The 26,564-nt window shown below is 61.3% G+C and overlaps 3 protein-coding genes across 8 annotated transcripts in view; 1 reads left to right on the top strand and 2 right to left on the bottom strand.

The window, feature by feature from the left end:
• RNF44 (ring finger protein 44) overlaps positions 1 to 8,804 on the bottom strand; it is a 17,452-nt gene extending 8,648 nt beyond the window's left edge. For 2 of the 6 annotated variants that reach the window (XM_041397602.1, XM_041397600.1), the window contains exon 1: positions 8,568 to 8,705. The gene's annotated coding sequence lies outside the window, so the exon portion shown is untranslated. Of the gene's footprint in view, positions 1 to 7,896; positions 8,357 to 8,567 lie in introns of those variants that run through there. The other 4 variants (XM_041397603.1, XM_041397604.1, XM_041397597.1 and 1 more) reach the window with 4 other exon arrangements.
• A 1,312-nt stretch (positions 8,805 to 10,116) lies between these two features.
• Positions 10,117 to 19,769, top strand: CDHR2 (cadherin related family member 2). The gene is made up of 32 exons (XM_041397805.1): positions 10,117 to 10,208; positions 10,638 to 10,696; positions 11,033 to 11,098; positions 11,188 to 11,327; positions 11,522 to 11,575; positions 11,763 to 11,852; positions 12,436 to 12,525; positions 12,832 to 12,954; positions 13,032 to 13,175; positions 13,318 to 13,393; positions 13,588 to 13,694; positions 13,774 to 14,004; positions 14,092 to 14,247; positions 14,471 to 14,638; positions 14,898 to 14,959; positions 15,043 to 15,283; positions 15,378 to 15,614; positions 15,893 to 15,968; positions 16,050 to 16,664; positions 16,905 to 16,976; positions 17,250 to 17,299; positions 17,414 to 17,565; positions 17,760 to 17,862; positions 17,942 to 18,030; positions 18,224 to 18,298; positions 18,394 to 18,471; positions 18,551 to 18,611; positions 18,718 to 18,842; positions 18,993 to 19,106; positions 19,217 to 19,294; positions 19,398 to 19,458; positions 19,650 to 19,769. Exons 1-32 carry the CDS (start codon positions 10,117 to 10,119, stop codon positions 19,767 to 19,769), a joined length of 4,005 nt encoding a protein of 1,334 aa, XP_041253739.1.
• A 2,122-nt stretch (positions 19,770 to 21,891) lies between these two features.
• GPRIN1 (G protein regulated inducer of neurite outgrowth 1) lies at positions 21,892 to 23,630 on the bottom strand. Its single transcript, XM_041397848.1, has 2 exons — positions 23,530 to 23,630; positions 21,892 to 23,323 (listed from the first exon to the last, which is right to left on the bottom strand). Exon 2 carries the CDS (start codon positions 23,281 to 23,283, stop codon positions 21,892 to 21,894), a length of 1,392 nt encoding a protein of 463 aa, XP_041253782.1. The 5' UTR covers positions 23,284 to 23,323; positions 23,530 to 23,630.
• Between the last annotated feature and the right edge of the window lie 2,934 nt (positions 23,631 to 26,564).

Here is a 26,564-nt window from a genome sequence, read left to right as displayed (position 1 = left end):
AGAGGGGGGCGGCCGGGGGCACCGGGGGGGGCGGCGCGGCGCGCGTCCCACGTGACCAGGCGTGTCACGGTCCGCAGCCATCTTGGAGCGCGGGGCCGCCACGCGGGGCAGCGACCCCGCTCCGGAACCACCGAGGTGGGCCCAGAACGGAGGGCACCGGACACCCACCGCCCTTCTCAAGTGGCCTGGTGCCGCTACCGACCACCTCGCCCCGCTGGGACAGGCCTTAAGGCTGGTGGCATCGTACCTGCGGCTGTGCCTCCGCATCACTCCCGGGCCCCTGCTCACCGGGCTGGCAGCTCCGTGGGGACGGCAGTCCCGGGTGCCCGAAGTCGCCGTGCTTCTATGCAGAAAAGGCCGGGGGTGGGGAAGCAGGGGCTCGGCTCCCCACCACGTTCCGCGCTCGGACGGGAGCATGGAGGGGCTGCTCCCGTCCCGCTTAGGACATGGAGCCCTTTGCCCACACCGACAGCTCTCCCAGGGCATGTGGTCAGTTCAAACTTTTACGCACCACAAAAGCCCCTTTTGCTTCAGAAAAGCCTCCTATTCTCTCACATTAATTAAGCAAGAAGCAGGAACTACTCGGACCATCTCCTGCACAGCTCCAGCTCACCTGAGCGAGTCACCCAGCTGGGGGCTAACGCTGAGAGCTGGGCGCCGAGAGGGAGAGCCAGCGGCTCCCCGTGTGCCCCAGCAGCACCGCTCAGGCACCAGGCAAATCCCCGTGCTCAGGACAGCACATCGCAGCAGCTTCACTGAGTGCCAGATGCTTCATGCGAGCCAAATTTCCCCCGGTTACAACGCACACTTAGAAATTCCCAGGTAGGCGAGCGAGCCAGCCGGCAGCCCTGATGTAATGCCTATAAACCAGCCCTCCCCTGACAGCTGGGCTTTAAAGTGCTAACAACCAAAAGGGAGCTAATTAATTTGTAGCATCACCCCTTTCAAAGAAAACCTCAGATTGACAATTTAACAATTCAGTAGCTCGTTGTTGCGACGAGCAGTCGGATTCAGCTTGTTTGATTTCAGCCCTGTGCCCAGGTCCCTTCAGGCCCTCCTCAAGGCTCTCACCTCTTCACCCCAAATCCAGACGTGCAGGAGGAGCTACACCAGGCTCAAGGATCCTCCAGGACATAGAGCACTCTGGGGCAAGATCCCTCTACCATGACTGTCAGTAGCACCACGGCCAACTGCTTCTGTTCCCATGGTAGGGGACACACAGGACAGGAAGGCAGCACAGCAGGGCAGACCTATGATGGTGTCAGAGCCACGCACTCAGGCAAGAACTCCAGCAGGAAGAGCCAAAGGATTGAATCAGCCCAAACCTGAACAACCACCCTCCAGGTCTGTTGCACTACAGCCTCTTTGCTTCAGGAGCTGGGGACTACAGGGAAGAGAAGGAAAACAGCACTCTGTCCTTTGACCTTGCCATTGTTTGTGGGCAGAGGCAGCACTGCACCTTCACAGGACTGCCAGCACCTGGTCTGATCCTGGGCAGAGCACCGGCAGCAGGCAGAGGCCACAGATGGTGGATATCTGTGCAGACGCTCCCTCCAGACCCGCTCCAGCATCACCAGCTTCCCCGCGGGCAGCAGCTATTGATGTCCTCAGGATGGCATCAGGAGAAGGCATCGATGGAACACAGCTCACATGCTGCCCACGCTCCTGCCCAGCCAGGCTGGATCATTCCCCTGGCACAGCCACGCTGCACACAGCTGTGCCCAGTGAGGATAGGGCACCACACATCCAGCCACAGGATCGGAGTATGTGGAAACAGCTCTGCCCACACTGTCTCAGGGTCACAGCCATGCACACAGACACCAACATCACACTGCCCCAGGTACAAAGCTCTGCCTGTAAAGCCATGTGAGGGGCCCAAAGGATGCTACAGCAAAGCTGGTAATGCTGGTCAATGCTTCTGGGCCAGGACAAGGGATCCCAGTGCAGCCCCAGACACCTGTGACACCCTTGGTGAGTGGGACAACCTGTAAGCTTTAGGGGCTGCTCAGGCTGAACCTGGATGCTCTACAGCTGACAGGTGGCCCATCCTTTCTTTCAGGATAGCCAGGGGCCAGCAGGATGAAGTCTCCCTGAGCCCAGGCTCTTTAAGAGACCATCTGCTGCCACAGACATGCCACCTCCCTTACCCCATATATAGGTCAGGTCTGACACAGGATTAGCCAGGGTGATCCAGTGGTGAGAGCACTGGAGGCTTGGTCTGCCCTGTGCTCTCCCCGACACTAAGTGTGCCAATGCTTCACCTCCACGTTCTCCTGGGCCTCTCACACAAGTCCAGGGAGAGAAAGAGGTCCCAGATCCTATTCTTTTCTCCCCAGGGCCTAGAAAAAAAGCATGAAGAAACTGGCACCAAGAACACAGAAGCTCTCAGACTGCAGAGAGGGAGGAGCAGTGGGAGTGTCCCTACCCTATCCAAGGCCCAACACAAACACCAGAGGTCAAAGGACACCCCAACATCAGCAGGGTGAAGCGCTTCTCCACTGTGGAGATGGGGGAGCAAGGAGCTTCCTCCCTGCTCCACACAGCCCGTGGAGCTGAGTTCACCGGCAGTGGAGGCAGGACGCCTCCGCCATGATCACACGCCACCCACTCCCACCCCCGGGCTGACAGCACTCCCATCAAACGCCTCCAGCCACACACACGTGGAGGATGCTGACATGAGGAGCGAGTAGCTGCACAGGCAGCGGAACTGATAACGCCCAGTTTCCTGTCGATCTCTCCCACGTGGATTCTCTGATGTCTAATAGCATGGCTGAGCTGCACTGCAGAGGGAGAACTAGCAGCACCTTCCTCCCCGAGAGCCAGAGCCTGTAGCAAGCCAAGACCTCAGAGGCAGCATGCACACCTGACACCTACCCCAGCTGACACCAGCCAGCAAGTTCAAAGCAGAGTGAACACAGATAAACAAGAAGCCTTCATTTCCTTAGGACAGGATAAATAATCTGCAGAGATCTCCACCTTCCTTCGTTTGCCCTAGAAACACCAGCACAACCTGAATAGCATGACCAGAAGGCTGCAGGTGCAGCAACTGAGTCCAGCTTGGCTACCTCTGTTGCTCAGCACCATCAAGGAATGGTTGTGTCCTCCTCTCTCCTGGGTGGCCTCTGCTCCCCTGAACAGAAGCATGCTGAACTACACACACCTCTGTCTGTCCAGGCATCCTGCAGCAGCTACTTCCACACCTCAGTTGCACATTGGTGGGAGGAAAATAGCAAATGGCACCATGTCCATCCCCAACCTGCTGCCTGGGTAGCCTCCCTGGTCCTTCCTTCCCTTCCTACTATGAGACACTGCTCTTCAGGACTCCTCTGCCCTTCACTTTTAGTTCTCATTTCAGGCAGCTCCTAAAAGAGACCCAATCTCTCCTGGGACAGAGCCAGCACAGGGAGGAGGGATCACCCCTCTTTCCCTTCCCCACACAGCATCCCTGGAGTCCCCAGCTCATCTGTCACCTCTCCACAAGCATCTCTCTGAGTCCAGCCCGCTGTCTGCATGCTGTGGACAGTGTCAATGGCATCTGCCAAGTGAGTGGCCGAGGGCAGGAGGGGCCAGGCTCCAGACACCTTCCCCACTGCTCTCCACTGCACTCAGAGCAGCTCCTGCAAAGGGATACAGGCAGAGCCAGGAGCTGGTGGATGGCAAAGAGCAGTTTCGTTACCACTCAGCAAAACGAAGCGTCTCTTGAAAGCGCTAGTGACAGTCAGGAAGTTGGGCTGGGTGGTTTGTTTTGCATTTTAAGAAGCCTGCAGGGACACCGACAACCTGCAACTATCATTTTCAGAAAGGAGCTCAGAGAAACTCATGATTTTCAGCAACCATTTACCCTCCTTTGTCCTTGATTAAAAATTTGCCAAGAGGCTGCTTATTAAATGCACCAAAACAGGGAGTGACCACTACCCTAAGTGCAAAGGAGGTTTGCTGCAATATGTCCCCGTACACCACTCAGAGAGCCCCACACCAGTGCCTGAGGTTGGTTTCAAGAGCAAAAACATGACTTTCAAGCTGACAGCCCCCGTGCACAAAGCACAGCTGCGGTGACAAGAGAGCAGCCTGGGGCACAGGAGCTGCCTGACCTCTGCAACAGCTCTCAACGGCAGATTTTTATTGTTCACCACTTTCCCAAAGCACAGGCAAGGAGGAAAAAAAACAACTAAGACACTTGTCTCAAAATGCAAACGCAGCTAGGGAGCCCCACCAGCACAGCAGGGAAAAGACAACCTGCCAGAGGGCACCATGCCTCAGCATTGCCAGGCTTGGGGGAAGAGGAACCAGAACACGGGCCCTCCCTCCCCAGGGGCAACAGCGAGAGATGCCCGAGCCTGGATCACCAAGACACAGGCTCACCAGAGAGAAAGCAGCTCCTAACACACCGCAGGCCAGTCCTCTGCTCTGCATGGCTGAGCTAAAAACCTTAATCCTGCTTTCCAGGGTAGGTAAGGAAGACCCAGAAGTACAGCTCTGAAGCCAGTGAGAGCAGGTCTCCAGGGACCAGCCTGCAGCTAGAAAATAATATTCCCAAGGCCTGCAACGAGCACTGTTTGTTTGGGACGCTGCTCGACCTCACCCTCTGCCATGCACAGAGCAAAGTGTGGAGCCCTTCCACCACCCCACTCCAGAAAATCCAGACATGCCACCCTGGACATGGGACCCATGGTCTGCTTGTGCCCTGCAGGAAACAGCTCCTGCCCTGAAATGCTGAGGACTTGCAGGTGCAAGGGTGGAGGAAAGGATAAGCACCATGGTGCAACTCTGCTGCCCAGAGAGTCAGCAGGCTGGCTTCTCCCAACACCCTTGTGAGCTGACAGCACAGATCCACACTGCTCCCCTCTGGAACTGACCTGTCTCAGGGAGCCACGCAACGTCCTCATGCAGCTCCATGACCGCAGGGCTCAGGGCTTGGCTCTCCCAAGTTCCTGCATCAACATCAGAGGGCTCTGGGAGAGCTCCCAGAACCAGCAGCTTCCTTGGACGTTTTAGCAGCCTCTGGACACATCAGACTGGCACCTTACAGGCTGTGCCTGCAAGGTGGGTACACAAACCCCTTGGCCAACTAATTACCCACTCACAGCAGGTGACAAACCATGTTCTCCAGCTCCTCAATAAAGAGGTGAAAACCCCAAAAGCATCCAGAAGCCAGGCTTTTCTGCCGAAAACCAGTGCCGTGCTGCCTGCCACCAGCACCTCCCCAGCCGTGCCCCGAGGCTGGCCTCACGTGACAGTGGAGTGGATGCACACAGGAGGAGTGGCTGTAGTGACAGCGTTACAGCTTGTGTCCAACACACAGCTGAGCCCAGCAAATCCCAGCGCTCTGCAGCTCTCCTTTACAAACTCCACACACTGCGCAGGTACACGAGCTTCAGTGAGAGCTCAGTGCCCACAGCCCCAGGAAAATGACACCTAGAGGGAGACAACCAGTGAGTACAGGGCTCCTGAACTCTCTGCTGTCCACTAGCACAAGGACCGGCCCACACCAAGCCCCAGGGACCAAGGACCGCTGTTCTTACACCAGCCCCAACTGCCCAGGGCCAGCCCCTCTGCTATTTCAGCACATACACTCCCAGCAGGAAGCAGGGACACCCAGCAGGATAAGCAGGACTTCACCCTAACTCTGCTCCGAGTGACTTTACATCCTTCCCCCTACTCTACCCTGGGTGGCAGGACTTGGGCAGTTCTGCAGACAACCTGGGAGAAAAGTGCTGCAAGCTGAAGCCCAGCCCTTACCTGCCAGCTGTTGTTTCATTCCTCTAACAGGTCCATAAACCAAGGATAATTAAATCTCTCCTAAACTCTCTTCCATTTAAAATAAAAATCTATAGTCCCTATTTCATTAGCTGGCTCTAGGTTTTACAGCTTGATCAATTCCCCTCACAGGGCCCTGGTCCTGGACAGGCAGATGCAAACATGCAGCTTCCATGGTGTGGATCAATGGGATTTGCAGTCTCCTACCCCATTCCATGTTCCTCACTCACCAAAGGGAGCCACACAGCCCAGCAGGCAGGGTGTTTCACTCCTCAGGGGAACACCACTGCCATGTGTGGCTTCAGAGGTTGGAGTGAGCAGGTGGCAAGAACAGAGGCAGCAGTGACACTCCCTCTCCATGAAGGGCCCCAAGAACGCAGCCATGACCCTAAAGGCGAAGCAGCCCAGCAGGGTGACATCTCCCTGTTTGCTCCACAGTGAAGAGGGACAAGCTCAGCTCCCACAGCTGACAGCTGGAGTCAGAGCCCACCACAAGCACCAGCTGGGAACCAAGAGCACCGCCACCTCTCTGACCTGCCTGCACACAAAGCAGAGGAGACTCGTCACTCACACCCAGGCACATGGGCTCAGTGTTTCCTGCCCTTCCCAGCCCTCTGCTGCTGCCCTGCCACACAACACCTTCCCCCTGCCAGCCTGCCAGGCCAGCAGGCTCCAGATGGCTCTTGCCACCCCTGCAAGCCTCTCCCTCCACTGCAGCAGGAGCTTCCAAAGCCTGGCAGCAGATGGTGGGACCACAGCAGCAGCCAGAGCTGCACCGAGAGCATCCAGGCAGAGCCCATGGAGTGGACATCAAAGTGCTGGGCAGCCCTTGGCCACAACCCAGGTGCCCCCCAGCACCTATCACATCATTTCCCTCTGTTTTGGGTGCATATCCCTTCCTCCCTCCCACCTTTGCACAGCCAGAAAGCAGCAAGTTGCCACATCCTGAGCCCTGTCAGTGCCAGGACACACCATGTGGCAGCAGGAGGGAAGGTCCAGCAGCCCCAGCTCCAGTGAGCTCTGCCCTGGCCACACAATGCCAGTGACGGACAGACCACACCACCAGGGCCCAAACCCTGATCTGTACTCCAACCCGCTGGTACTTGCCAGGGGACATCAGGACAGATTTCTGTCCACTGCTTGGAGGGTGCCTAGCTCTGAGCAAGGCTAGGAGAACAAAGCTTTGCCATCTCACCAGCACTCCTTGCATGGCTGCGTGCAGGGCGGTGACACTGGAGCCTCCCAAACACACACAGGTGCCTCCTGCCTCACCTCCCATGCCAACACCTGCCCTGTCTCCACTGGCACCGTGTCCCAGTGTGGGGGGAATGGAGGGGCCACAGTTCACCTGCCAAACCTAACCCACTGCTCGAGGAGCGTGACACCACCCGGCCAGCCCCAGAGCAGACACCCAAAGGTGACAAACAAAGGCGCCCAGCAGGCACTCCGCATTAGCAGTATTTTTAGACACCACTATGGAGCCGGCCTTATTATTTTCATTGCAACGTGCATAATTACCCACCATGCACCGCAGTGACATCAGACGCAGCCGGCTCTCCTCCGACAGCTGCTCCTCCTCCCGGGGCTCCTGCCTGGCCCCGGGGACCCACCTGCCCCGCCAGCTCTGCCCTGCGCGTCTCCCCGGGGCACAGGACCCCGCCTCGAGGGGGGCCTCGAGGTCCTGGGGCATCAGAGCCGACATGGGCGCAGGTGATAGAGGGACAGAGCAAGGCACTGGCACAGGACAGCGAGAAGGCCAGCGCAGGGATGATGTCTGGAGCTGCAGGCACACACAGCCCAGTTGTGCTGGAGCACGGGGTCGGTGCAGAGCTGGTGGACAAGGCACCAGCACAAAATAGAGCCACGCTCCTGGGAAGAGGGGTTGTCCCCATCTGGAGAAACAGCACCCGCCTAGCCACAGAGCTCAACTCCTGCCTGGGAGAGCAAACCCTGGAGCACACCCCAGCTGCCCACACCGCGGTCCCACAGGTCCTCCGTGGGACAGGGCTGCCACGGGCCCACACACAGCCCATGCTGCCAACACACATCCTGCCGGGCCGGCGGCACGGCTTGTGCCACTGCCACCACCCCGGGTGCCACCGCCCCCACCCCGTCACCTCGGACTCATTTGTTTCCTACCTCCTCCCCAGGTACAACTTTCCGAAGAGTTTCACCGCTTCCCCTCCCGTCCCCTGTCCCACGCCGGAGCTTGCCCCGAGCCGCCACAGTTTACCGGGTCCGGGGGAACGGCGGACGGGACACAGTTAGAAGCCCCTAACTAAAGCCACACAACCAGCCTCAGCAGAAGGCCCTGCCTCCGCCCGGCCGGGGTCGCGGGAGACCCCAAGAAGGGGCTCCGGGCGGGCCAGGCTCGGACAGCCCCCATGGGCAGCAGCGCTCCGGCCCCCTCCCCGCCCTGTCCCCGCGGGGCTCCCCCAGCACCGGGGGCTCCTCCCACCGCCCTGCGGCTGTACCGGGCCTGGCTGCGCTTCACGGCCGCTTCCCCGAACCCCAATGCCCCGGCAGCAGCCACCCCCGCCCGCGCCGGCCATCCGCCCCCTGCGCGCACCGGGCCCGGCCCGGCCGCCCCCGCCGCACCGGGCCGCGCTCGCTCCTCCGCCCGCCGCACCGGGCCCCGCAGCCCTGCACCCGCCCCATCGCTCTGGGCCCTGCCCGCCGCCCTCCCCGTCCCGCTGCTCCGGGGCTGCCCTGCTCCTTCCCCCAGCCCTGGGCCCTGCCCGCCGCCTCCCCCTGGTGCCCCGGCCCTGCCCCGCACAGCCCGGGCCTGCGGCCGCCGCCGCGCCCCGTACCTTCGGGAGGCGCGCCCCCGGCGCTCGGTGCCGTGCCCCGGCGCTGCCCGCCCCTCAGCCCGCTCGCATGGCGCGGCGGCCGGGCCCGCCGGGCTCCGTGTCCGTCCCGGTGCCGGTGCCAGTCCCGGTGCCGCTCCCGCTCCGGCCTCAGCCCCGCCTCATGGCGCCCCCGCGCCCGCCGCGCCGATGGAACCGGCCGCGCCTCGCTGCCCCCCCCTCCCAGCGCAGCGCCGCCTCTCCCCCCCCGCGCCGCGCCGATGGGCGCGCCCGCCGCCTGCTGCCGTAATGAGCCGAAGAGCGGCGCAGACACTGAGCGGAGCGCCTCGGCCGTAATGCTCCGAGCGGCAGCGCACTGCCGCACCGCACTGAGCTGGGACAATCACAGGAATTGGAGAATCACAGAATTAATTAGGCTGGAAAAGATCTCTGAGGTCATGCAGCCCAACCTGTGACCCGACACCACCATGTCAACTAAGTGCCACAGTCTTTCCTTAAACATCTCCAGGGATGGTGATGCCACCACCTCCCTGGGCAGCCCATTCCAAGACCTGGCAAACCTTTCCGTGAAGAAATTCATCCTGATGTCCAGCTTAACCTTCACTAGTTGCCAGGAGGAAGAGGTCCACTCCCACCTGGCTACAACCTCATTTCAGGACCCTGCGGATGTCTCAGGACACCCTGGGAGGTGTGGCAGTGCCCCAGGACAGCAAGGGGCACTTTGCAGAACAGTGTCCAGCACCAGCCCCAGGAATCTCTGGGGGGGGAGAGCCCTGGGGGACTCTGGGGGTAACCCCAGGCAGCTCATGGGGTGTCTGTGAGGATGCCCTGAGCAGCCTTTGCAGGAGCTGGGGTGGCCCTGGAGCAGCTCAGGAGAGTTTTGCTAAGGGGTGGTCACAGTCTGACCCCTGTAGCCCCTTCTCTGGGGGTTCTCTGACCCAGGGGTAGGGTGAGATGGGAACCTCAGAGCAGGCTGAGTGTCTGGGGAGACTCCAGAGTTTCTCCAGTTTTCAGGCCCTGTGGGTTCCCCAGGGAATAGGGCCGTGGGTGTGGGGGTCCAGCAGGCTGGCCATGCCCCCCCACCACCACCTCCCAGCCCTTTTCTGCCTGAGCAGAGCTGGACAATCCACCCTTGTCCCTAGCGGGTCTGAAGTAGGTCAGGGAGGCTGGGCCAAGCTCCTGGGGAGGGGAGTGGGTGGCAGGGGGTGCAGAGGGCCCCAGGCACCCACCCCAGCGGCCACACTACGAGGTTGGTGCCCACCCCCTGTCCCCAGCCCAGGGGATGCAGGGCATTTCCCTAACCTCCCTTTGGTCTCCTGGGGTGGTTTGGGATCCCTCTGCATCCCTGCAGTCTCCAGACCCCTTCTGGGAGCTGGGGGGTCCCATGGATGCAGGTTGGGGTGGCTGAATCCTGAGGGACAGCACCCAGTATGGAGACCTGGGGACTTGGTTTTGGGGAGGGAGCCTGGAGCTGAGCTGGGTGGGAACTGTGGGACGAGAACAAGGAATACAGAAGACGGGAGAGGGATTTCTCACCCCTTAATTGCAGTTAATGATTGATGAACATGTTTACTGCAGGAGGCAAAGGTCTGGCAGTGTCAAGATGAGAGTGCAGAGGCAGCATCCCCAGGGACACAGCCACAGGTAAGGGATGTCAGCTCCTATCCCCCCCACGGGCACCTGGCTGCATGGGGGGGAGGTGGGGGTGTCTGTCTCCTGTGGAGCTGCCCACAGGCCCTGGCACAAGGAGGGAGACACCGCGGTCATACCATGGGTTACTCTTGGACTCCAAGCACTGCTTGGAGAGGCCCTGTTGGGCACAAGCAGTGGAGCCTCCAGCCATGCCCAGGACAGGCTCCTGGGGTCCCCCAGGCACACCTATAGCCTCTTCTGTCCTCCCATGCCATGTCCTCTGGGAGCCCCTGCCCAGGAGTGCAGTGTGGAGCCTGGGGTTTGCTCAAGAGGGGACTGTCCCCACCAGCACGTCTCCTGCCCTGGTGGCTGCTCCCCTGGAGGGGTTTGGGGGGCAGGCCTCAGTCTCTGAGGTGCTTGTTCCCTGGTGTGTGCCCGCAGGCATCCTGGCAGGATGGCATGGCGCTCTTTGGTGCTGCTCCCCTTCCTCCTGGCAGCAGGTAAGGACTCCTCTTGGCACCTGGCATGGCTGGGTGGGAGCTGTTGGAGCTGCTTTCAACCCCCAATACTCTTTCTCCATTCCTTGGGGGAAGCTGCAACCCCAAAACAGCTGCCTGCCCCACTGGAGATCCATGGCAGGGCAGGGCTGGACAGCAGGGACGTGCTCTGGAGATGTGGGATGAGCACAAGGACAAGAGGGCTGGGGGTTCCCCCGCCTGCCATGGAGACCCAAACCACGGCTGGGAGCTGAGGCTGGAGCTGAGGAGGTGCTGCCAGACGTGGGTCTGCCAGCAGAGCCCAGCACTGCCATGCTGCTCAGCTCCTCTTCCCTGCAGTTTCAGGAAACACTGTCCCCATCCTCAACGTGACCATCTTCTACGTGCCTGAGGACCTGGAGCTGGGTGAGTAGGGCGGTCTCAGGAAGGGTCTGGGGTGTCAGAGGAGTGACTGGGGGGTCTCTGGCAGGGGCTGACACTGCCTGTGCCCCCAGACCAGCTTGCTTTCCAGCTGAAGGCTTATGACATAGACAACGACATTCTCACCTACCAAATTGGAGGGACAGACGCCTTCTACTTCTCTGTTGACTCCAAATCAGGCAGAGTGACACTGAGGAACTCCCTGGACCGTGAGGTGAGGGCAGAGGATGGGGTCAGATGTCCCTGCCTGAGTGGGTATGGGGATGGAGGGCAGAGCCTGTGGGTCACTCCCTGGCCGCAGAACCCAGCTCCTGGAGGGGAAGTTTACCTCACAGAAGTTGGGGTTCAGCCACCCAAGGATTGAGCTTCACCTTGGCCCTGACCAAGTCCTGCCTTGTGTCTCCTCAGCTCCAGGCCAGGCTCACCATCATCGCCATGGTGTCGGATGGTGTAAATAATGCGGTGAGTGCTGGGGGGCTGCAGGGGGACGGGAGACCCCAGGACAGGGCTCAGTGGGAAGGCAATTGGAAGTGGGTGGGTGATGCTGGCTGGCTAGCCAGGGTGGGCATGGGGTGCCAGCACTGCACCCAGCTCTGCTGGCCACCATCTCCCACACTCCCATCCTTGTGCCCTCTCTGACACCTGGTAGGTTTCCAGAAAAGTCACCATCATCGTGGAGGACCGCAATGACAACGCCCCTGTCTTCCAACGCCTGCCATATAATGCCATCATCCCCGAGGTACCTTTCTGGGACCTCCCAGTCCCCTGGGCAGCAGGGCAGGGGTGCTGGGTGGCTCTTGTGGCATGGGTGTGCCAGCAGTGGGACAACAACGGGCTGGGAACAATGTGACCCCCCCCACCTGGTTGTGTGGTGACAGTGTGCCTGGGCGTGGGGTTGTGCACGGTGCAACCAGCACCTGGGAGCACTCTGTCACCAGGGTAATTCCCGATGTGAGCCTCTGCGTCACCCCGAGACACTGGAATGTGACTGGGACTCTGCCCTTGCAAAGAGTTCAGGGTGTGCCCAAGCCACCTGCCAGCCCAGGACACCGTGACAATGGATCAAGGTGTAGATGGGGCGTGGGGCTCAGTCCGACCCCCATCCAGCAGCTCCAGGGCTGGGGTGGAGCCTCTGCTCCCCAGGGAGCGCAGCGAGGGGGTCCAGCCTCTGAGCGAGGGCAGCAGCTTGTCCCTGTGTGTCCCACGGCACCGGGCAGTGCTGCAGCCCTGCAGGGCCACAACGTGCCAGGGCAGGGAGGGCTGGCAGGGTCCAGGCCCAGCATCACCCCCTGCTCTGTCTCCACCACCCCCCGTGTGCCCAGAACACGGCTGTGCACAGCATCGTCTACAGCGTGTTTGCCAACGACAGCGACACTGGAAACGCCTCCAAAGTCAGCTACAGCATCGAGGAGGTGAGCACAGGGCACTGTGGAGGGGGTCTGACCATACCCAAAGCCCACCCCTGGGCCACCCCTGTGCTGCTGAGGTGCTGGGGGACATGGCCAGGGCAGACTTATATCTCTGGGGTGCAGGGAGGTCCTGGGCAATGGGTGCAAGGTGGTTTCAGTTTCAGGCTGGGGATGAGCCAGGTGGTTGGGTGTAAATGTTGGGGGTCCCCATGGGCCAAGCCTGGCAGAAGGATGGGGATAGAACCCCCATCTCTGCTGGGACACCTCTGCTCCCTGCCTTGGTGACACAGGCTGATGTCCCCTGCTCAGGTGATCCCAGACAGCATGAACAATCTCCAGCTCTTCTACATCCTGACCAATGGGAGTGTGGTGCTCAATGGTTCCCTGGACTATACCAAAAACACTTTCTACCAGATCAAGATCCTCGCCCAGGTGGGGACCAGCCAGGCTGGGGGTGCAGGGCTGCCAGGTAAGGGGGCTGGGTGGCTGACAGGTGCTTTGCTCCTCAGGATGGCGGGGGATGGCTGCACAACAATTGGACCATCCAGAAGAGCTTTACTTACCTGTCCCTGACCATTAAGGACATGCCCAACCTGGACCCACGGTTCCTCAATGAGCCCTACTCAGGCTCTGTGCCTGAGAACTGCGACCTGGTGAGGATCCTGCCTGCCCCAGTGTCATGTCCCTGCCCCTGGCCCTCCCTGGGGGCTCTTGTGCCCTGAAGTGTCTGGGCCACCAGGCCTGTGGGCAGCTGGAGATGTCATAAGTCCTTCCCTGATGGCCATGTCCCCACAGGGCACCATTGTGCTGACTGTCACTGCCATGGACCAAGACACAGGGGTGAAGGATAGCATCTCCTACATCATCACCAGTGAGTGATGGGGCAGAATGGCTCAGGCAGGGGATGACACAGTGGGATGAGCAGGAGGGGTGGTCAGGCAGCAAGGGTACCCTGGGAACTGGTTCTGGCACCCAGGCCCTGCCAGCCTGACCTGCTGGCAGAGAGAGGGCCAGGCCTGCCTTTCCCAGTGGCTGCCACTGGTTCCTGCTGTCCCCTTGTTCTAGATGCCAGTGTTCCTTTTGTTATCAATGGTACAACGGGCACCATCACTGTGAGTAAGCCCCTGGACCGTGAGCAGCTGCCAAGTGAGGAAGTGCTGCTGGAAGTCACGGTGAGTAGGAGATGGCAAGGGGAGCCCCATCCTCTTCCTCTCCCTGGGGCCCTCCAACCTGCTCTCTCCTCCTCCCCAGGCACGTGAGGAGCACCTAGATATCCACGGCAAGGAGGCCCAGACCAGCACCCTGGTGACAATCTTGGTGACTGATGTCAATGACAACAAGCCCCAGTTCTACAACTGCTCCCTGTCCAGCTGCAACTTCTCTGCCAGTGCTCAGAACAACTTCACAGGCAGCATCGTAGAGCACTCCTCCACCAGACTGCCTGTGTCCAACCTCAACATTGTTGCCTACGACCCAGATAAGGTAGGAGCCTGTCTGTGGTGCTGGGTTCTGGTGCTGCTGTCTGTCCTTGCTGCACCACTCACCCTGGCTCTTGTCCCTCCCTGGCAGGGCATCAACAGCAGTTTTGAGCTGAGCCTGCAGGGTCCGAATGCCAACGCCTTCACTGTGTTCCCCACGACAATTGTGGGCTCAGGGGAAGTCCAGATCCTGGTGCAAAACTCATCCTTGGTGGACTACGAGATAAGCCATGTCATGGTGGTGCAGGTGGGACTTGTAGGGCTGGCCTGCTCTGCGGAGGCAGCTCCTGCTCCCTGTGTGCACTGGGCACAGTGGGGACATGACCCTTCTCTTGCAGAGTTCAGGAGTAAAGCAGAACAGTGCTCTGTCCTGGCAGTTTGCTTGGTGCAGGGCAGCTGGGCTGGAGTGTGACAGGTCTCTCTAAAGTTTGGGGGCTCATGTGAGACACAGTCCCTTTTCAATCCTGCAGATCATTGCCAATGACACAGGGAACCCTACAGACTGCTGCTCCATGGCCACCGTGACCATTGACCTCATTGACAGCAATGACCACATCCCTGAGTTCCCCCAGAGCACCTACAACCTGACTGTGATGGAGAACAGCCCCGATGGCACCGTCATCTCCCCAAACATCACGGTCAGGCACTGAGCAGGGAGTGGGCACACCTAATATCCCCAAGCAGGGCACTTAGCACTTTTAGTGCAGCTTGTGCTGAGGGCACTGACCTCTCCATACACACAGGAAGGTCTCAGGACCAGTGGGTAGTCAAGGGTGGGACCCCCCTCCTATCAGCACCACATTTTTGGGGTGCTCACTGCCAACAGCCAATGCCCCAGACTCATCACTGCTCTGAGGGCTGAAACAGATTGACCAGAGTGTTCCTTCTGTCTTTTAGGCCTATGATCCAGACAGCGGTGTCCTGGGCCAGATCACCTACCAGCTGCTCCCAGAGAACATGTACGTAAGGGCACAGCCAGCCACAACCAGGGCACCATCCTGGAGGGTGGGCTCCAGGCCTGAAGGCTCTGTGTATGCCACAGCCGTAACACCTTCACGGTGAACGCCACAACCGGGGCGCTGCTGGTGTACGACGGGAGCTTGCTGGACCGGGAGACTCGCTCCATCTACTACGCCAACCTCCAGGCCAAGGATGGGGGCGGCCTGGTGGGCACTACGGTGCTGGAGATCACCGTGCTGGATGCCAATGACATGGCACCCGTGGTCATTGGCTCCTACTTCATCTCGGTGGAAGAGGGGCAGAATGTTAGTATACAGATCCAGGTATGTGCCAGCAGAGGTGGGACAGGGCTGTCAGAGGGGAGGGATTGTCCCTGAGGTGCCCGGACAGCCCTGTTCCACACACTGACCTTTTCAGGCCATCGACAATGACGAGCCTGACAGCTGCAACAGCAAACTGGGCTTCAAGATCTTGCCAGGACTGTTCAGCAACAATTTTACCATCAATGGAGACACAGGTGAGATGCACAGCAAGGAGCCACTGGACCGTGAAGCCTTGGAAGATGAGCGTGGACAGATGGTAGTGACAGTGGTGGTGCATGACCACGGCGAGCCACAGCTGAACACCACGGTGAACGTCACCATCACCGTGGGGGTGAGCCCTGGGCACAAGCAGGGACATGCTGGGGCAGGCTGGGGCTTGGAACTGGGATGGATGGGCAGGGTGGGGCTGTGGAATCCTTGGCTGCAGCAGAGGTGCCGTGTCTCCAGGCTTTCTGTGGGGGCAGAGTGAATAGTTGATGCAGGGAGGCAGGAGAGGGCTTGTGTAGCTCCTGCCTGTGGGCAGGCAGGTGCCCACACTCCTGTCCCCAGCTGGCTGTGGGGAATCCTGTTTCCTGGAAGGGCTACAGCCATGGGCTTTGTCTTCTGCAGGACCTGAATGACAACATTCCCGTGTTCCTCAACCAGTCCTATGAGTTCTCAGTCTTTGAAGACTCTCCAGGTAGAAGTTGCATGGCCAGGTTTGTGGGACAAGCAGTGGCCATGAGTCAGTGCCCACTGCCCGCTCAGTGTCTGTCTCCACCTGCAGGGTCCTTTGTGGGTGAGGTGAAGGCCACAGATGCCGACCAGACAGAGATCAATTCCCGCATTTCATTCCGACTTGAAAGAGGCGGTGGCTCCAGCAACTTCTTAATCCGCTCAACCCGCCTGGGACCAGGGAACTACAGTGGGCAGCTGATGGTAGACCTTGAGACGTCCCTGGACTATGACACACTGCAGCAGAAATTCTTCACCCTGACAGTGCTCGCAGAGAACACAGCTGCAGACAACGCAGGGGACAAGGCCAACGTCTCAGTGACAGTCCACATCCTAGATGTCAATGACGAGTCCCCCACCATCCTGCCAGGCTCACTGCAGGACGTGTCGGTGGCTGAGAACGGGACACAGCAGGGTCTGATCCACACGCTGAGTGCCTTCGACCCTGACACCAACCACTCGCTGGTCTTCGAGGAGCTGGCGGTCGCCTGCTTCAAGGGGGACAGCAGTGCTGAGGACGTGTGCTGGGACTGGTTCGTGCTGGCCCCCAATGGCTCGGTGCTGGTGAACAGCTCGGACATCGACTACGAGGTGTGTGACAGGGTCCTGCTCACACTGAGGGTGGAGGACCTGTACACTGAGAAAGGCAACCGCTACAGCCAGAACGGTATGGCCCCACTGCCCGCCCCTTCCCCACCACCGGGCATGGCAGTGCTGACCCCTGCCTCTCCCACCTCCCACAGGAACCTGCAGGGCAGGAGCTGGGTGGTTTGGCTACAGAGGGAGGGTGTCCCCACTTCTTTTGACCCGAGCATTTTGGGAGGACAGAGCTCCCATAGGAAGCAGAGGATGGTGCTGCAGGGCTGCTCTGTTGGTGATCAGAGCTCTGCTTTTGGGACATTTGCAGAAACGCTGAGGATCATCATTATTGATGTCAATGACAACGTGCCAGTCTTCGAGACCATCTCAGAGACTTTTGGTGAGCAGCTGGGGTTGGCACATCATGTGGGCTCCTCGCTGCACCCACACATGCCCTGCCACATTCACCAGCAGCAAGGATCTTCCCCAAGCCCAGGGCAGGGCTGAGCAGTGCAGGGGCTACGCTGGGGTTACTCAATGCTTTCCATGAAGGCTGTGGGGCCAAGGGCAGCAGTGGGTGCTTGGAACCCTGGGGCTGTGTGGGTGTGGGGTCTGCAGCAAGTCTGGCTGCTCACCAGCATGACTGCACCATCCATCTGTCTGTTCCTGGCAGTGGTTGTCCCCGAAATCTCTCCTGTGGAACTGCAAGTGGCTACTGTGAAGGTGAGGATCTGCCTACCTGTATCTATCAGTCCGTGCAGCCTTGTTCACTTGTCCCCACCATGGGCAGGCAGGGGCCATTCCCACCCGTGCTCCTGACGTGCTCTATCCCTGCAGGCCACAGATGCTGACTCAGGGCTGGGGGGAACCATCACCTTCTCCATCGTCAGTGTGGTGCTTGTGGAGGACAACGGGGTCAGTCGGCCCTTCGAGAACCTCTTTGGGGTGTCCACAACAGCTGACAAGGGCGCCTACATCGGGAGTATCCGGTGAGGCCATGGGGCTGGGCTGGGCTGGGAGGGATGCAGCTCAGCTCCTGCCTGCTGCAGGGCCAGCATGGGCTGGAAAAGGGACAAAGCCTTTCTGGAGTCCTGCCTAGGCATGGAGGTAGGATAGAGTTCGAGGGATGGCAGGGGACGTGCTGTGCAGTGCAGTGGGATCACTGATGTCCCTGTCCTCACAGAGTGGCCAGCAACCTTGACGAATCTCTGAAGGGGCAGTACAAGGTGACGGTGCAGGCTGAGGATGGTGAGGAACCGGTGCACAGAGCACAGACCATGCTGAGTGTGAGTGTCACCCCCAACCCCTGTCCCAGGACACCACCCACCCAGCCCAGCTCTGCTCACCCCTGGTCCCCACACACAGATCTTCACGGTGGATCAGAGCTACCGCGTGCGGCTCCAGTTCGTGACAACGGTGGAAGAAGTCCAGAGTAACTCCGAAAATATTAAATTGTAAGGGGTGCTGGGCCGGGGCTGGGGGTGCACGGACGGACCCACCAACTGTGTCTCTCAGCTTCATGGTCTGTGAACAGGGTGGGCCAGGCAGGTCCCCACCAGAGGAGGGGGCTTCAGGGGGTCAGTCTGCTTCCTGTGAGCAGAACAGCAGGATGTCCAGCCAGCTTCCCCCTCTCTCTCTTGCTTCTAGGGCCCTGACCACCGTGACCAAGGCAGCAGTCTACGTGGTGGCCATCCGAAGCGTGGAGGACACCCGTGACACCCAGTGAGTGGTGGTGGGGAAGGGGACATGGTGGTGACATCAGGGGTGTCACCCTGGGGCAGGGCACCACACTCCTCCCCATCTCTGTGGTTCTGCAGCGTGGATGCCAAGTCAGTGATGGAGGCTTACTTCGTGTACAGCAATGGCACTGCCCTGGATGTCAATGACCTGAGCATGTGAGTGCTGGGGTTGTGCAGGGGCACTGCCACGTGCTGGAGCCAGCCCAGCTGCTCACACCTCTGCTTGCCTTGGCAGACTCATTCAGTCCGATCCGGTGGGCTTGGCTGAGCTGGTGAAACTGGGCCTGGCTGTCATTGTGAGTGGGGCCAGGCAAGGGGCACGGGGAGAGGGCAGCAACCCCTTTGGGGCAGGCTGGGGGGTTCCACTGGCTGGAAATGTGCCCTAACCCTGCTCTGTGCCAGGGCCCCGGGGAGGTGACAAAGCCCACCAAGGAGGTGGAGCTGATTGGAATTATCACAGGATTGGCAGCATTCCTGGTCATCTTCATACTCATCATGACCCTGGTTTTGGTACTCACCACCAGGAGGTATTTCACTGCCTGCACCCCCTCCTACCACACCCCACTGCCCCCACCCTCACCAGCACCCCCAGACCCATCCCTGTCCTCCAACCCACCCCATCCCACAGCCCAGCTCCTCCCCGCCCCTCTCACCCACCCCATCCCTGGGCTTTGCAGCTACAAGAGGAAGCTGAATGCCATGAAGGCTCTGAAGGTGGCCACAACATTTAACCCTGCAACAGCACAGCAGGGAGCTGGCATCCCCGGGACCAACCAGTACAACGCTGAGGGGTGAGTGGGGGGCTCCCTGCAGCAGGTGGGCAGAGACCAGGCTTGTCCCCACATCCTGGGGCTGCAGTGCCCTAAGGGGCAGCACTTACCTGCCACCCATCCCTGACCAGGGCCAACCCCATGCTGAATCACCCGCTGGATCCCTCCCACGACCTGGGCTTCCATGAGGACTCCATCTCTGTGACCAGGTGAGCTCTGTGGGCAGGTCCCAAAGGCCACAGGCTGTCACCTCATGCCTCACTTCTCCAGTGCCTGGGTCCTTTTTTACCTCCCACCCTCCATTCTCCACAGCGTGAATTCCCTGGATGAAAATACAGTAAATGCACCAGCAGATGACAACTTTGAGGTCCAGGTAAGTGTGCAAAGAGCTGCCAGTGCTTGGCAGAGCACCCTGCATCTTCTTCTCTCTGCTGTGGTCTCCAAGGCCTCATGGACCCCTTGTGTCCTTTACTCTGTACCCCTCAACAGAGGGGGAAGGAAGGACAGGTGTCCCTGTCCTACATCTCTGTCCCCATCCCTTCTGACCACTCTCTCCTCCTGCAGCAGGTCAAAATGCATCCAACAGACTCCACTGACAAGGAGGTGCTGGTGGCTGCCCTGAACCTGAAGGAGCCCACCAAAACAGCATACCTCAACACCACCTTCACCACCACGGACTTGTGAGCGGGCTCACAGGGTGCAGCAGGGCCAGAGCAGGACTCAGGCAGCTGCTTCAGTGTTGATATGTTCAGTGTCTGGCAATAAAACTGCTCCACGGGGGTCAGTGTCCTGTAGTCATCAGCCCAACTGCCTGGGGGGCTCAGTCAGCTTGGAGTCATCCCTCCCAGCATGATGTGCTGGTTTTGGGCCAGCTGGTGCCAGAGGGGAGGTGCCACTGTGGGGCTCAGCCGGGCTTCTTGTCCCCAGGACCCTCTCTGCCCCGGGGGAGGGAGGTGCAGGCAGCCCCGTGAAGAGGTTTCTGTAAGGTTTTATTACCCAACATCCACATTGACAGACTGATCCCCCCACCCCTTCCTCCCCCCGCCCCACCCCCGAAAGAAATGAAGAGGAAAAAAATGAAGAAAATAGGTGATGAAGCTGCAGCGCTGGTGTGCCACAGCTTGGCAGTGCAGGGCTGGAGGTGAGCACAGCCTGGGGCAGGGTGGCAAGGGGATGCCCCAGGGCTCCTGGTCTTCCTGGCATGGCCGTGGCACCAGTCCCACAGCCCAAGGCACTGAGCAGAGCCAGGTCCCAGCTAGTGCCACAGCACAGAGTGGGCACTTGCCACGGCCCTGGCTGCCAGCTGGCACTTCAGCAAGCCCTTTGCAGCCCCACAGGGACAAAACAAGCCCAGGATGTACAGTGTGGGTTTAGGTGGGCAAGACTTTACCTTAACGAGGGAAAAACGGCTGCAGTGGTGACTCTGGCACCTTGAGCCCTCCTGCACTTCTGCCCAGAGGGGATGGTGCAGCTCTCCAAGCACCCCTTGTTTGCAGCCTCCTGCCCATCAGATGCTGGACACATGCCTGGGCCCCCCTTGCTGTGGCACTGTGGGGCTGGTCCTCTGTGTGGGGCCAGGCTGGAGGGACCAAGATCCACATCTTGGCAGGACATTGAGGTGCTGCCAGCCACAGGGATGCTGGCCCAACCACAGGGATATTCACCCCCCTTCACACCCAATGCTCTTCAGCCTAGCAGAGCACAGGCAGCGTAGGAAGAGTGTTTGAAAACATGGTCTCAGCCCCACAGGCCACCGCGGGGGAGGTGGCTCCAGGCAGGATGCTCATGGCTGAAAGTGTCTCTTAAAAAGCTCCAAAAATGCAAACACAGTTCAATAAAAGCTCCCCTCCCCCCCACCCTGTAAAACCCCAGCTGTAAAAAGTGGCAGCGTTTTGCAGTCGTCGCGTCCCCAGCTGCCGTCGGAGAGGAGAAGCCAGCGGGCCCAGCAGGACAGGTGCCAATGTCCCCAGCACATGGGGCCTTTCCAGCACCACTGGGGCAGCTGGACAGGCCTGGAAGCAGGGCAGGCTTCATGTCCACCACCAGCCGTGGTGAGGATGTGCTGCTTCCAGGCAGGTGGAGCTGGGGGCCATGGGGACAGACTCCCCAAGCACCTCCAGCCACGGTGACAGGGATGAGCAGCTCTCCATCACACATGGTTGGCTCCTGTCTCTCTCATTTGAGATCTGTCCCGGTGCCCTGTGTGGCCACATCCTCCCAGCTCCAGGGCACCCACAACACGGCAGTGTGGCAGAGAGAACAGGGAAGTTGGGGGATTGGTGCTTGCCATGGGTGGCTGTGGGGACCCACGCATGCACAGCCACGGGCTTGTTGGAGTGTGGCCCAGCCCTGGACAGGCAAAGCAATGGCAGGGCGATGCACCAGTGTCTCTCCAGCATGGGAAGTGATGCTGCTGCTTGGGGTGCCAGAGTTCAGGGCAGCCAGCAGCACGCACCCTGAGCCATCTTCAGACCTGTGCCACGGGCAGGAGACGCACAGGAGCAGCTGCCTCCATCTGGAAGGAGCCACGTGCTTCCTCGTGCTGAAAAAAGCCACCAAGCACAAAGACAGGGCACCAGTCTCATGTCCCAGGGCACCTCCACGGGGCTACACTCATGGGGGAACCCCAGGCTGACAGGGAGGAGCCCAGCATAGGAGATACCTTGTCCCAGTGTGCAGTGCTCCATCACCAGCACAGCCCTGCACGCTGGCACCAGGTGTCTCAGGACGCCAGGGCAGGGACCCACCCCCACTTTCTCTGGAGAAGCCCCCGAGGCACCCCCACCCTGCCAGCACAGGCAGCAACTCACTCCATGGCAGGGCCGGCTCGGGAGCAGCACCGGGGCCGCCGGACGTTCTGCAGCAGAGCCCGAAAGACACTGGGCTGCCTCTTGGCCTCGCCTTTGCGGGGCGCTCCCTTGACGGAGCCGCTGCGGGTGGTTTGCGGGGTCACCACCACCTGCCGCCCGTGTTCCTCAATCTGCTTCTCCAGGTGCTTTTGGATGGCCATGCCCAGGACCTCCACCTCCATGGAGGCCCCGTACACCTCCCACGTCATCCCCTTCTCATCCCAGCTCACCTCCCGGATGGGCTCCGGAGGCTCCTCCTCCACCACCTCCGGCACCGTCCCCTTCACCTGCACCTCAGGGTATGAGGTCTGCGGGGACTTGGCCACGGGTGTCATCGGCCCAGTGGCCACTGAGCGGGTCTCCACGGGCATGGACACCTGCATCTCTGCGTCCTTCTTGGAGGGCTCGAAGCGTGAGGCTGCAGAGGCTGTCTCTCTCTTGGGGAAGGTGAAGGCAGCAGCCCCACAAGGGGGGCTCATGGGGCTTAAGGCCACCGACACCAAGGACACACGGTTGTCCACTTGCGTCCCCATGTCTTGTGTCCCAGTGTCCTGGGGTGGGGTCACTTCGAAGGAGTAGGATTCACAGAGCTGCTTGGCTTTTTGGGGCTGCTGGCTGCTCCCAGCACCCACATCCTGGACTGAGCTCCTCTCAGCTTTGCCCTGGCCCAGAGCAGTAGAGCTTGCTCCTGCCTCACTTCGACCCCCAATCCCCACAGTGCTGGTGCTGGGGGGGTCTGCTGTGCATCCCTGGGGGTGCTTGGGAGCCTCATTGCTCTTTGTCTGGGGAGCAGCACCCAGGGATGTCCCTTTGCTGTCCTGGGGCTGCTGCTGGCTTGGAAGCTCAGCTGTCCCGGTGCTTGCAGTGGGCTCCACGAATGCCACATGTTTGGCAGGAGCTGGCGTGCTCCCCATGTCCTTGCTGGTTGCCTGGAGGCAGGGATCAGAAACAGGAGAAGTGGGGGCTGCTGCATCATCCTTCTGGGTGTTGGGGACCCCCATCCCTGTGGGACCACAGGCAGAGGCAGCACCGCTCGGTCCTCCGCAGCTCCCTGTTGCTACTGCCACACTCTGCTCTGCGCTGGTGTCCTGGAGAAGCGTGCCAGGAGCTGGTCCTGCTGGTGATGGCACCTTCTTCTCTGCCACCGAGTTGGCCTTGGTGCCCTGAGACTCTGCCTCAGCCACACAGCAGGTCCTCATGGCACGGGCTCCCGCAGCACAGCCGGAGCCGGGCAGGCACTCGCCTGCCACTGGGCAGCCAGGGGAGCTGGCACCGGGCTCGCAGGCGTCCTCGACCCCAGCCTGGCGGCTCAGCACCCGCAGCCCCTCGGGCTCCTTAGCGCTGCCCATGCCCAGGGAAGGCTTCTCCCATGCTAGTCCCGCCACGGGTCTGCAAGAGAGAGGACGGGGCAGTGAGGAGCAAGCAGCACACGGACCCCCATCACACCTCAGCTGCCGACTGTTTTTCTCCATGCTGCCCCTGACAACAGGTTGGGTGGCCACCTGGAGCACTCACTGTCCCTGGCACAGCCTGTGTGGTGGCACACGGTGCACAGGCACATGGGGAGGGAGGGAGGAACAATGTCGGCTGCCTACCGTAAAAGTCAGCCTTCTCCCGGCGCGGCAGGACCGGGAGCGGGATGCAGGCGCTGCTGGGGCTGGTGGAGCGGGAGACGCGGTGCAGGCACCCCTGCAGAGAGAGCGTTAGCTGGAGAATGGTCCTGAGCACCAGGCTGAGAACCGGGGGGCTCAGCAGCCCCCTCCTGTCAGTGGGAAGCTGGGCGCAGTGAGGGGTGAGAGCAAGCTGGGCCTGGGGTCCAAGGGAGGCTGCAGAGAAGGGGAGCAGCACAGGGCAGCCCAAGCCCTTCCCTCTCCACGTGAGTGGAACACAGTCCAGTGTCACCCGGCTGTCCCCAAACCTTGCTCAGCCCCATGGGGCAGAAGCAGGGCAGGAAGCCCCAAACATTCCGGGAGCTCCCCGGCTCCGGCAATGCCAGGGAGTCCCTGCAGAGCTGGGAGCACATGTATCCCGCAGGCGTGGGGCACTCCATGCCTCCGGACACGGCCACTCGTGGGTCCCGAAAAGGGCAGAGCCGAGCGGACACAGCTGGAGCCGAGCGAGTTCCCCCAGAGGGAGGCGACAGGAGCGGGGACCAGGCGGTCACCGAGGTCCCCCAGCAGTGCTGAGCCCGGAGACGATGACCCCCGCCCCGTCTGTAGGCTCCCACCGAGCACCCCGATCCCCGGAGGGCCGCGCCGCCCGGCACCCCGACCTGCCCCGACAGCATCCCGATCCCGCGGGATCGGTACCGTGCCCGGTACCGACGCACCGCGAAGGAGCTGCGAGCCCCGGCACACGCGTGTGCACACGCACGGGCACGCACACGCCAGCACATGGCCACGGGCACACCCGCACGCACGGACACGCGTGTGCACGCCCCGGCCCCTCTTCCCCGGCCGAGCCCCGGACAAAGCCGGCCCCGCGGCAGCCCCGGCCGGCGGAGGCCGACCCGCCCCCGCCGCCCGTCCCGGGGCTGCATACCACCCCCAACGCCCCCCACCCCGGGGGTGCCGGTACGGGGCAGCGCCCGGCCCGGTCCCGCCACGTGCGCCCCGGGACCGCCGGTACCTGCGGCGGATCCTCCCGCCCGGTCCCGTCCTGTCCCGTCCCGTCCGGCCCCGTCCCGCTCGGCTCGGCTCGGCGCGGCGGCGGCAGCGGTGGCGAGCATGCGTAGGGCGGTGGCGGCGGGGGCGGTACCGTGCCCCGGGCCGCTCCCCCCGGCTGCCGCCCGCCCCGGCACCCCCAGCAGCAGCGAGGAGGCGAGGGACAGCCGGCTGCCGCCTGGGGAGTGGGGGGTCCCGGCACGCCGCATATCCCCCGGTGTCATCGCTGTCACCACAGCGGCCCGCCCTGGGAGCCCCCCACGGTCCCACAGCCCCCCCGGTACCCGAAGCATCACCACGCCGTGTGCCCCGGGGAGCAGCATCCCGGCACTCCCCCTGCACTCGGGCACGGCAGGACACACAACGGGCACCGGCAGAGACAGGGGATCCCAAACCTTAGCGGAGGTCCCGTGGGTGGGGGTGACAACAACACAGAGCCCAGTCCCCCTCCTACCTGGTGATGGAGACTGCCGCTTCCCTCCCGGGCATTACCGGGGACGGGGCTGCGCCCCAGTCAGCCCGAGGGACCGGGACAACGTGCCAGCGTGGCGGGATGGAGATGGGTTCCCGAGTACCCCTCGCCCGAGGGTGGGGGAGGACGGGGAGGGAAGAACGGCCCCGTCTAGCTCCCGGCAGCGCTTGCCTCTGCTCCCGGGCTCAGGCTTTGTCTAACTCCTTCCCACGCACTCCCGCTCGAGCTGCGGGGGGAAGGCGGCCTGCTCCCCTCACCTGCATCCCTGCATCCCCCCCTAAAACCTCCAGCATAACCCCCAAACTTCCCACTGCCCCTCAGCACCCTATGGGACCGGGCTCCCCTCCCCGACCCAGAGATGTCAGCGCAGAGACAGGAGCTATAGATCTATAGGGTCCGGAGGGGTGGGTGCTAAGGTTAGGCAGGTTTCCCCTTCTTGGAAATAACATTAGCACCGGTCTCCCAGCCCTATGGATCTATAGGGTAAGGCTGGTTCCATGGGAGCTGGCACACCTGGTTGCTTGGAGACAAGGGAGGTTGGAAATGCTTCTTTCAGTAAACAGCCAGCCTGGAACAAAACCCCGAAGGCTAAAAATAGGGAGGCAGGATATGGAAATTAAATAAAAATCCTTGCCCCCCTCCCTCTCTGGGGCAGAGCGAGGCACTGAAATGTCACCAACGGGCACTCCAGTAGATGGCTGGAGAGGCTGGAGTGGGGGGTGCATCCCTGCACCCATTAATGCGTCCCCTCCTCAAGGTGTTGGTCCCCACACTTGGTCCTGCCTGCTGGTCCCAGTCCTGCAGCATTGACTGGACCCTACTGCATGCCTGCAGCGGTGGGACCTAACTCACTGCGAGGCACAGGTGTGGGGTTCTGTCCTATGGTGCCCTGCGTGGAATCAGACCCAGTCCCTGGCACATTCCTTTTCGGGTCCAAGGGACACCATGGACTGGGTCAAGTCCTGGCAGAGGAGGGGACAAACGCCCCTGGCCTCTGGCTGGGACTTTACCGCAGGTAAGGGGCTGCGGGGTCACATCCTGCTGCCATTTGCTTCCACCTGCCTCTCTAAGCTTCGCCAGCAGCGTCTCTCCCCATCCCCATCGGCAACTTGCCACCAGCTTGTCCCCGTCCCACCAGAGCTGGCTGGGTGTTGGGGGGCCGGGGGGGGGCATGGGGAGCATCTTTCCCTCCCCGCAAGCAGCCTTCATCCCAGGCTGGCTGCCTTCTCCTCCTCCTCTCCCCGCCCGGGCACCTCAGGGCTGGCAGGAGAACAATAGCGAGGAGGATGAGTAAGATGGTCCCCATTGCCTTGGCAACGCACTCCCGCGCTGCCGGCTCGGGAGGAGCCAGGCAGCTGCCTGAAAAGCGCCTTCTCCCTCGGCGGAGGGGGTGCTGGCGCAGGTAGCACCGCACCCCCTCCCTGGGCGCCGTGGCCCACCTCCCACGCCGCACGGGCAGCGCCACGTGAACGCACACCGGGCTCCCCCGCAGCCG

Source organism: Onychostruthus taczanowskii, unplaced genomic scaffold, assembly GCF_017590055.1.
Source record: "Onychostruthus taczanowskii isolate IOZ18803 unplaced genomic scaffold, ASM1759005v1 scaffold14, whole genome shotgun sequence".
NCBI lineage: Eukaryota > Metazoa > Chordata > Aves > Passeriformes > Passeridae > Onychostruthus > Onychostruthus taczanowskii.
Note: the sequence above shows the minus strand (reverse complement) of the source record. Positions and strands in the feature narration are given on the sequence as shown.

Coding starts and splice junctions, on each gene's coding strand:
- GPRIN1 (XM_041397848.1), bottom strand. CDS start 23,283: ATGGGCAGCGCTAAGGAGCCCGAGGGGCTGCGGGTGCTGAGCCGCCAG.
- CDHR2 (XM_041397805.1), top strand. CDS start 10,117: ATGATTGATGAACATGTTTACTGCAGGAGGCAAAGGTCTGGCAGTGTC. Junction 12,526..12,831: donor TCAGCTACAGCATCGAGGAG/GTGAGCACAGGG, acceptor TCCCCTGCTCAG/GTGATCCCAGACAGCATGAA. Junction 14,248..14,470: donor GCCATGTCATGGTGGTGCAG/GTGGGACTTGTA, acceptor TCAATCCTGCAG/ATCATTGCCAATGACACAGG.